At 42.7% G+C, this 10,000-nt stretch overlaps 2 protein-coding genes across 6 annotated transcripts in view; both read left to right on the top strand.

The window, feature by feature from the left end:
- Positions 1 to 171, top strand: part of erfl1 (Ets2 repressor factor like 1) — a gene marked incomplete at both ends in the record, with an annotated part of 8,560 nt that extends 8,389 nt beyond the window's left edge. The window contains one exon of the mRNA XM_083679794.1: positions 1 to 171. This exon is cut by the window's left edge and continues 647 nt beyond it. Within this exon, the coding sequence (XP_083535920.1) occupies positions 1 to 171 (171 nt within the window).
- A 3,081-nt stretch (positions 172 to 3,252) lies between these two features.
- arhgef1 (Rho guanine nucleotide exchange factor (GEF) 1) overlaps positions 3,253 to 10,000 on the top strand; it is a 28,467-nt gene continuing 21,719 nt past the window's right edge. For 4 of the 5 annotated variants that reach the window (XM_083678740.1, XM_083678742.1, XM_083678739.1 and 1 more), the window contains exon 1: positions 3,324 to 3,385. The gene's annotated coding sequence lies outside the window, so the exon portion shown is untranslated. Of the gene's footprint in view, positions 3,386 to 10,000 lie in introns of all 5 variants that reach the window. The other variant, XM_083678741.1, reaches the window with a different exon arrangement.

Genomic DNA, 10,000 nt, shown 5'->3' with positions numbered 1-10,000 from the left:
GGCGCCCGGCCACCACTCTCCTCCCTCCCTCCCCCAGTGTCCCCTCATCCCCTCAAGAACCTGGTGCCCATCTCCCCTCCACCTCCATCCCACCCTCCTTCCCTCTCTCCCTCCATGGCTCTGGTTGACCGACACAGGGAAACAGAGACTCTCAAACTGATCCACAGCTAATAGATTATGTTCCGTGTCCCTCTCTGTCTCGCTAACCCTTCTCTCTCTCTTTCTCTCGCTTCGTTTTCAACCACTGTTGTGGTTTTTGTCCTTTATTTGCCTTGCTTTATTTAGTCACTGCTATCTTTCCTTGTCTTGCTCTCTCTTTCTCTCTTTCACTCCTCCTGCTCTTTCTCATGTTTATCAGACTTGTAAACAATATGTTGACTTGTCCAAATGTCCAACACAGCTGAAATTGGGCATACTGCTTCTCTTTTGCTATGGCAGCTAACATATTTTGAGCTGTATTCAGTCTTGTCTCTTTTTGAGCTCTAAACTAGTTTGACACTAAGCTATTATCCTATGGTTTTCAATGTTGCTTTGCGCTTTAACAACACTGTACATTGTACTTTGCTATGTGTGGTTTGTTACTGTGTATTGAGCTACAGTATGTTAGACTGCGGTGTGCCTAACACGGTCATGTTGAAAGCTACATTGCAACACAATGTAAAATAACAATAATAAACAGTGACACCAGAATATGCGCATAGAGGAGAATAAGGCAAATTGCAATAATGGCCACAAACAATTATTTGTTCATTCTTTATTTTTACAGAGAATTTACTGTCATTCTTCGGATTCATTTTTCTTGGGAAGTAGGGTGTTAGGGGCTGTTTGCGGTTTGCTGTTTCCAAAACATAGTCAAACATTGCCACCTAGTGGTCACTATAGTCTGTATATTGGGAGACTCCCTCTAACCAACCCTTTCACCCAAATCCAAAATGTGAGATATTTTGCTCTGAATGTACTTTGCTTTTTTGTCTGTTTGTTTGATATTGTTTCGTGTTAATTTATTGCATTCATTTATTACTAAGAGAATTGTTGTGTTTATTTACATATGAAAGAAAGTAGTCTGTGAACACATTTGCACTGCAGCTCAGACCTAATGTATATTCCCTGCAATCCTTCACAGTTCTGAAGTACAGAGAGAGACAGGGAAAGCGGAAGAAAGAGACCTGGGCAAATCCCAGAATTTGAATTTGTATCAATATTTAAGTGTATACATTTTATCATGGTGTACATTACATTTAATTATTATCACTATTATAAGAGTTAGCTGTATTGGTGTGATTTAATTCTGTATTTAAAAAAAATGGGAAATGGATAAGTATAGGTGTATTAAAAATGAAATTATTAATGGCAGAATATCTGCACTCTGAAGATGTTTTTCTATGAGGAGAACAGAGTTCACACTGGGAATTGTGTCATATTTTCTCAACCTCAGTTAATTGTGCCCTTTGGTCATTTTTCAAGATGCCCTACGTATGAACTCTTTGGGTTTAAAAATATGCTGGCAGTCTTTTTTTATAGTTAGCATTCACCCAGTGTAACTGTACTGTAATTAGTCAAATGTGAATAATATTGGTTTCTGCACATTCTTTGAAAACAAAAAAAATAAATCTGTTGATTATTTTTCAGTCAATGCTTTTTGTCCATGCAAACAGCCAACCAACCCATCCCTGGGGTCTGCTTGTTGACATTAAAAGTGGAAAACAGAAGTAGTGTTTCAGTACCAACCAAGGACAAAAAACAAAACCACTTCTCTGCCACAGGATCATCTCTAGCACAGAGTGCAATACTACCCCACATTGTACAGATTCATACCGTATGGTTTGTAAACCAGTGGCGGTATAAGATTAGGTGTGTAAGCACTATTGTAAAGGTCATGTAAAGTTCTATGTTTGTTGAGTTCTACAGGAATTCCTTATGTCATCTCTGTATGGTATTCACAAACACCGCTGTAAATACTCTTTCCTTTGTGTGTTGTACACATCTCAAATGACCATGCAGTGAAATTATGAGTCACTTTTCTTTGTTTTATTGTAAAGAGGAAAAATGGAAAGAGCAAAAATAAGAAAAAATGATTAATATCTTCAAAAGCAATAAACACTATTCTGGAGACAGGACTGTTGTTCACTTTGAATTCATTGTGCGAATGAGTGAGATTGATGTGGACATGATTGACATGAAGTGATCCTGATTATGTATGTTTTATATCTAACATAATCAATCTTCGATATTCAACGTATATGATAATCTGTTATTTTAGTGATAGCATGCAAGCGTAATAATTTGGTAAATCAAATAAGATAATTTGAAGCGAGTGGGCGGGCAAGGGGGTGTAATTCTGGGTGACTCTTTACTCCACAGGATGGCGCAGTAAATCTACAATAGGTTGTATTGATAAAATTGAACTTTGCATTTTATAAAGGATAAGATTGAACTTTGCATTTTATAAAGGATAGGGCAAAGTATGATGTTATGATGAGTGCAGTAAACATTGACTATGGCAAACAGACTGGGCCTATTTGTGGTTGGCGGACTGAATGTCATTTCAAGCAACGATGGAACAACGATTGCCCACCTATCCCAAGAATATGGATGTGAAAAACGCCGATTGTTTTTAAACGTGATGATTGAAAGATCAAAGAGGAGAGTTCCAATAGCCTAACGACCGGATATGAGGTGCAATAAAAAAAATATGAAAAAAAGGTAGATTATTGAGATAAGCGACCATATATGCGCATTACGTGCGTAATTGAATCTAGTAGTAGGTCTATAGAATGCACGCTTCCTGGAAGTAATAAGACACGTATATAACACCAAATGTACTGTAAAGTTGAATATTATTTACTACCCTACCTATATTACCTATATGTATTACTTACCATTTAATTATTAAAAAGGATGCTGTATGCCTCATTGATACAGTTAAGATCCATGGATAGTGAATGTCAGAATAAAATGTAGTGTTTCCATTCAGGCGACCTTTCGCAGCACAAACATACAGAAATATCTGTCATGATGGCAATTACGCATAATGACCGACACAACAAGCTTTCCTATGAGGGGACCAAATAACGTGTAACACAGTGCGGAAACAACCCATTCAGGTTTTTTTTTCTTGAGCCCAACAGGAAAACGATCAAAAGTTACATTAAATCCAGATTTGAAATACATACTATTTAAGACAATATCCACAGCCTCATATAAGACCAACCACTGTTGACACAAGCATTTATTTGACTGTGGTTTCTCCAGATAAAAAAGGCTGGGGGAATTCTGTACTTGAATTTGTACTTCCGCGTACAATGTTTTTTTCCACCGACATACGACAACTTTCGAACGGGAAACCTTACTAGACGTTTGTCTGACATTTTCGCTGTATTTTGAGGTGAGTACCGCGTTGAAACGTTTAGTAAATCCACCTAGCATGTGGCGGACGTTAGAACGGTAGAGATACATATAACAGATGGAACATGTTTGGTTTATCGTGAGAAATCGCTCGTCCTTTCTTATAGCCAGCTCACCAGACAGACACACAGCCAGTTTGCTACGGTCTAGCTAAAGGAATGTTGTGTTTGGCTACAATTAGCAGAACATATCACGTCCTCTCTGGACCAAAATCAGCTGTTTTGGAGTAAACGAAGCAACATTTTTAATGCAGCGGACTTCACGATCTTGCTGGGGTTTATTAAAATTTGAGGGGTACGTGTCACTATAATCTGCCTCTGATTTGTTGTCCAAGACTGCGAGACATTTTTTATAGGCTAGATAGGTTGTGTCGTTCGCCGCTATGCAGAAATGTTGCGAGGCGCGGAATCTGTACATTTGCACGCGACGACAGTGTTCCAGTCAAATGCAACTTTTCATGTCTGCAGTGTGGCCGTACGGTCCTTCTGCTGTAGTTCACTGTTCAACTCTTTTATCAGCAAATGGAGCTTACTGACTTATTTTGGGGTGTAAACAAAGATAATTAAGATACCACTAACGATAATATTGAATTAGAAAGCAATTGTTATGCACTTTCATGCCGTTAATCTCAGCGTTTTTAGCACGTAATATATTTGTAGTGCTGATAACATGGCAAGGCAGATATCAGACGGTTAATTATTAAAGGCAGATAACAATGATCATAGGCTGATAGTGATACGTGTGGGTTTGTAGACCATTTCTGATGTTATTATAGTTGCCTTTCTATAGCTCCTTACTTTGTTGATCACACCCCTGTCTTACATGATGATACACCTGTCATTTCAGTCTCCCATTTTTCTTACTTTTGCCTTTCCCCCTCCCCTTTCTATCCCTCGATCCCTCTTTGATCTCTCTTAGCCCTATCTTGATAGACCCCTCAATCAATTAGTTGAGGAAAAAAAAGATGCCTATTGTTTGGCTGTAGATAAGTACAGTTGAATTTAGCCTTTATTCATAATTATATCCATAATATTAATCAGCTTTGATGTTTTCTCAACAGCTGCTGATCTACAGTAAAAACATGTCTGCCTGTTACTAAGCCATATACTTGTATCTATCTAAGGCTTACTAAAGTGGACCTCTAGTGTCAGTTCACAGGCTGTTTTGTGCGCATACAGTCTGACCAGAAATTCTACACTGAAATAGCAACAATGTGGATATGAGTGCTCTGATATTTTCACACCCACTGAAAAGAAATACAAAAACAACCTTTCCGTCTGTTGCTAGGCTGTACTGGGTTGCATCTCCATAGCTGAAGTATGAGTTAATTAGTCATTGTTTTGAGTGATTTTGTCGTTGATAAGAGAGGTGAGGCTACATTTAAAGCGATGGAGAATGGCAGTTAAAGATCGAGCGTTTGTGACATTTCCCCAGCCACTGAACCCCAGAGGCCCTGTGTGAATCAGGCCCTGCCACTTCCTGTCTCCGTTCGAGGAACAACAACACCACTTGTCGTCCCTCCCTCCCTCTGTCTTTCTTTCTTTCTGTCTTTCTTTCTTTCTTTCTTTCTCTCTTTCTCTCACTCACTCCCTCTGCAAGTTCAGTCTTGTCTGAAGCCCAAAGGCTACCTTCACTTCCTTTTAAAGGAATGTTGGCTTTTTAATTTTAGTGTGTCTTTCTCTCTCTCTCTCTCTCTCTCTCTCTCAGGGGAAGAGGAGACCTAATGCTTTAGTTTAGGTCGAGCTTAGGTAAAACAGCTGAATGGCCTCAATGAGCAGTCTTATGATAGGGCAACCAGCAGGTATTACAGGAATAGTACTCACAATGCAACAGCCAAGGGGCAAAGGGGATGTCCCAGGGAAACTAATAATTGACTGTTAGTTAAGCTGGTTTCACACGGTAGCAGCAGCCGCAAGGGGGTCCATTCACTATGGCAGCTGGGCGGCGGGCAGAGAAACGCTAGGCCAACTTGGTGCTCGTTAGCGTGACCCGCGCTCATCTTGGGTGGCGAAAGAGAAGCATTTTAAATGTTAAGAGCGGAGCAGCTTCTGTTAACCAATAACATGGAGTAGGAGGTGCTACAGAGTGGCTTCTTTCCCTCCTGCCAAACATAAACAAGACACATAGCTAATATGGAGGAGAAACTCCTCTGAACCCCCCACCCCCCCCCCTCTCTGTTTTCAGTGAACCTGGCGTCCTCGCTCTAGCTTGATCGTCTGGAACTGCCTTTAGGCTTTTAAGATGTAAATACTTCAAAAAATGCTTCTTAATGACTTGACGACTTGGCAGAGGAAATGTGGAAATTTAAGTAGCCTCGGCCTACAAATCTTTTTCGGCCCATTATGTCATCAGATAGGCTACACTTCCAGACATCAACATACTGGTATGCCCCAAGCCTGGACACACAATCTTCTCCTGCCCCTCTATTGCTCTGGCCACGTTTGATTCTAGAGTAGCTTACTAGGCAGCAAAACCGGACACAAACCAATCAGACATGTGCACTCTTCAGTTTAAGTTCAAGAGCATGTCATGCTTATGAGTAAGTAGGGAGCTTTACTGATTCTTCCTGTCTGAGGTCAGTTGTGTGAAGTTGAGGGTGCCACTCTGAGGTCTGTGTGTATGCATCAGTGGAGGTAGAAATCGGAAGACGGACTCATTGTAATGAATGGAATAAGGAATGGTATTGTGTGTTTCATGTGCCATGCTTGCTTTACAATGAGCCCGTCCTTCACTTTCTACCTCCACCAGCCTCCCCTGGTGTGTATGTGTGTTTGTTTCTGGGCTACGCCAACTTGTGCCTCAGTGGCACAGAGGAGCTAAGCAGCACTAATCCTGGCCCTGAGTAAAATGACTACTGCACAACGTGTGTGTGTGTGTGTGTGTGTATGTACGTAAGTGGAGATGGTATCAGCTCTCACAGTGAGCAATGTTTTTTTTAGTCATCTAAATACAGGTAGCACTGGCCTGCCAAATGCTCTTCATTGCAGACACAGGGAAAGAGAGAGCTGTACATGTGTGATAGACATGTGCACAGTGGCGACATCCCGAAGGCCTGAATAGCCCTTTTAGTAGGGAGGGAATGAATGTCAGTGTGTGTGTGTGTGTACTGTTTATGTGTGTGTGTACGGTTGTTCAGTGAACAGTTTGTGTGCATCGTGTTCTGGCTACGTGTGCTTGTTTATTTGGGTGTGGTAGGGAAAGGTTTTGTGTTTGTTTCCTCATAGCGGAAGTGTTGGACGCTCTGGCCAGAGACTGGATGACTGGCCTCGCACACAGACAGGTATGAAATGGAAATTCCTCTGTCCGAGTGTGAGTCAGACTAGTAGAGAACAGGAGTGAGAGAAGGAGAGAATGAGCTCTTTCATTCCAGGGGTCAGGGTGGAAAAACCGAGACTAGGCTTCATAGATGGTGTTTACTCTTGGATAGGGAGGGATGGAGGGAGAGGGGGATGGGAACCTGCCCAGGACACGGGACCACAACGAGAGTAGAGGGTTAATAAGAACACGCATAAACATAGGTACGCTCGCACACACACACACACACGCGGCTAGCGTGTTCACAGTGTAAGAAGGCTTATGAAGGTAAGTAATAAGCACTGAGGGTAGACACAGTTATAGCTCTATAAAACACCTTTTAGGCAGACTTTGGGTACTAAATGCTCGGGAAGATGGAGCCGTACACTTGAAACATCTAAATGTGCAGAGATTAATTTGCCTATTAGGCTATAAAGTCTGAATAGAAATACAAGATAATAGATCTATTTCATTAGTAGTAGTACCTAATGATATCTTCTTATTAATGGAGCTAGTTTGAGAGAAGGAGGTAAGAATGCTGCAAATCTGGATTGCACCTTTGTTTTGTTAGGTAGGTATGTGTACCTGGAGGTAGGTGTGTGTGTGCGTGTGCGTGTGTGTGCGTGTGTGCGTACGCCTGCTAGTACGCTATTGGCACACCCAAGTTCAGAACTCTCTCTGCCAGACTTAACTGGTAGTGCTGCAATCCTTAAGTCATCAGCATCAGCTGCCAATGGACATTGGAGTTGTAAAAAATGGGTAGCCAACACACACTCACACACACACACACACACTCACACTACGGAATGAATGAGAGCAGTTCTCCACAACCCAAATGGTAATCAAAGGCCTCTGTGTTTGGCCTGAGCAATTACCCTTCCATCCAGACATACACACACACACACACACACATTTGGAAGCAGTTAGGCAGGCTGGAGGTTTGCTGAGAACTCCCAATCCATGCGAGTCGATTGGCCTGCGCGCCTATCAAATGTTTCCATGAAGGCAATGACCTCTTACATGGGGACAGAGAGCGTGCAAGGGTGGAGAGGGGAGGGGACATGAAGAAGATGCCAGGGGTATATGGAGAGGGGAGGGGACATGAAGAAGATGCCAGGGGTATATGGAGAGGGGAGGGGACATGAAGAAGATGCCAGGGGTATATGGAGAGGGGAGGGGACATGAAGAAGATGCCAGGGGTATATGGAGAGGGGAGGGGACATGAAGAAGATGCCAGGGGTATATGGAGAGGGGAGGGGACATGAAGAAGATGCCAGGGGTATATGGAGAGGGGAGGGGACATGAAGAAGATGCCAGGGGTATATGGAGAGGGGAGGGGACATGAAGAAGATGCCAGGGGTATATGGCGTGGGGATATATTTTGGCTCAAAGAAACAGAGAGAGTCAAAGGAGAAAGTAGCACAAAGTAGTGATGACTGTTGGATAGATGATTCACTTACTTAAACAAATGTATTTGTTGTAAGTCGCTTTCGATAAAGGCGTCGTAAATGTAAATGCCGTAAATGTAAATGTGATGTAAAAAGGCGTGAAAGTCGAGGGGTATATACAGTGTATGGGTCTATATTTTGGCTCTGGATTGGAGAATGGAGGGGATTAAACTTGGAGCTTCAGGGCAGGGGGTTGTTGGTATGGCAGGACTGTCTGAACACAGACCTTCCATGTACTTTGAGGGGCGGGAGGGGACACAGTCAGAAACCTCTCTTACTCCTCCTCCTCCTGCTAGACGTATGGCCACTTTCACAGAGGAAGGGAGGTGTCCATTAAAACATGGGAACCACATTTGCCGAGTTGAGTTGTACTTGGGGGACCCAGCGAGAGAGGTAACATGGGGATACAGCCATTCTACTGTAGGAACCGCTAGGCTGCAGGCAGGCAGGCAGGCAGGCAGGCAGGCAGGCAGGCAGGCAGGCAGGCAGGCAGGGAGAGGGAATAGGGTGCTGGAGAGCAATGAAAGATCTGCTTCTATTTTTCTTCTCTATCGGGCCCCTTTTGAGTTCATAATCTTATTTTAGCCAGTACGTAATGGTTGTTAAATGACATAATTGGCTCTTGTGTTCTGGTCATGAATGCCCTGGCTGTATTAGACTGGCCATACCAATGTAGCTTATTGAGTTGAAGGTAGAGAGAGTGTGGGGGGGGGGGGACCTGGAGAGAGAAGGCAGGAGAGAAGAGAGGAGGGGTGAGAAAAGGAGAGAGAGGAGTAGAAAGAGACAGAAAAGGGTATGGGGGTAGAGCGACGAAGGATGTGGTATGAGGGCATATTCTCACTTCTTCAGCACAGCTGTTTCACTCCCTCTCTCACACACATCCTGACACCACCCCTTCTTCACCCTCTCTGTTTGCACTGTTTTTCTCGTCTGCTCCGTCTCATTTGTTCATCTCTTTTACGATATGTCTTGCTTTTTTAAAAATTTATTCTTTCTCTTATGCGTCTGTGTATTACACTTACATACCATCTACAGTTCTATATAGATCATAACTAGATAGTTAAGAAGCGATCTAGCTAAATTTATCCAGTAGAATTCTTTCATGGAATCTCCTGCACTTTTGCACTTCTCAAGTTAACATTTGCACAGACAGTCTCATAGCCATCTTGAAATATCTAACCTCTTGAAATCTTACCTAAATTGAATTATCTTTAGTAATGTTATTTATTTAACCCTGAAATACTGTGGTAATCTCAAACACTGTTGTATAATGTAATGTGGGGGTGTAGTATGTAGTCTCCATTAGTGTTCTATTGGCCCCAGTGGTGTTGAAACATTTGGCCACTTTGACAGCAAATCCTTCATTAACCTGAGTCAACCCAGGCATTTCACACCCCAGGCCCTGCCTAACCCCCCCCCCCCCCACACACACACGCACACCACACTATTGTTACACAAGCCCAGTAACTGTGTCAGTGCTGCATCATCTAGCATACTGGATACAGGCTGGGTTGTGTTTGCCTTTGCGCTGCTCCCCACAACGCTCACATGCTTTAGACCGACACCCTGGGGGGGCCTTTCACAGACGTGTTGGTTGGGTGTAAACTCTCTGATTGCAAACTCTCTGATTGCAGCCGTCAGATACTGTCCAAACCATTGGGTCAGAGTTAGTAAGGATGGTGTCGACTGCTATGGGGAGGGGAATGTATGTATGTATGTTTTTCTATGGAAGTAGATGGAAATATGGCTACTTTTTGAAGCAGAGCGTAATGAATGCTACAGTACAGGTGCAAAGTGTTTTGAAATCACTGCACTTATTTTTCCAGATAGAATCGTTTGTCTGACTTTCCAGT

Source organism: Argentina silus (genome assembly GCF_951799395.1).
Source record: "Argentina silus genome assembly, chromosome: 10".
NCBI lineage: Eukaryota > Metazoa > Chordata > Actinopteri > Argentiniformes > Argentinidae > Argentina > Argentina silus.
Note: the sequence above shows the minus strand (reverse complement) of the source record. Positions and strands in the feature narration are given on the sequence as shown.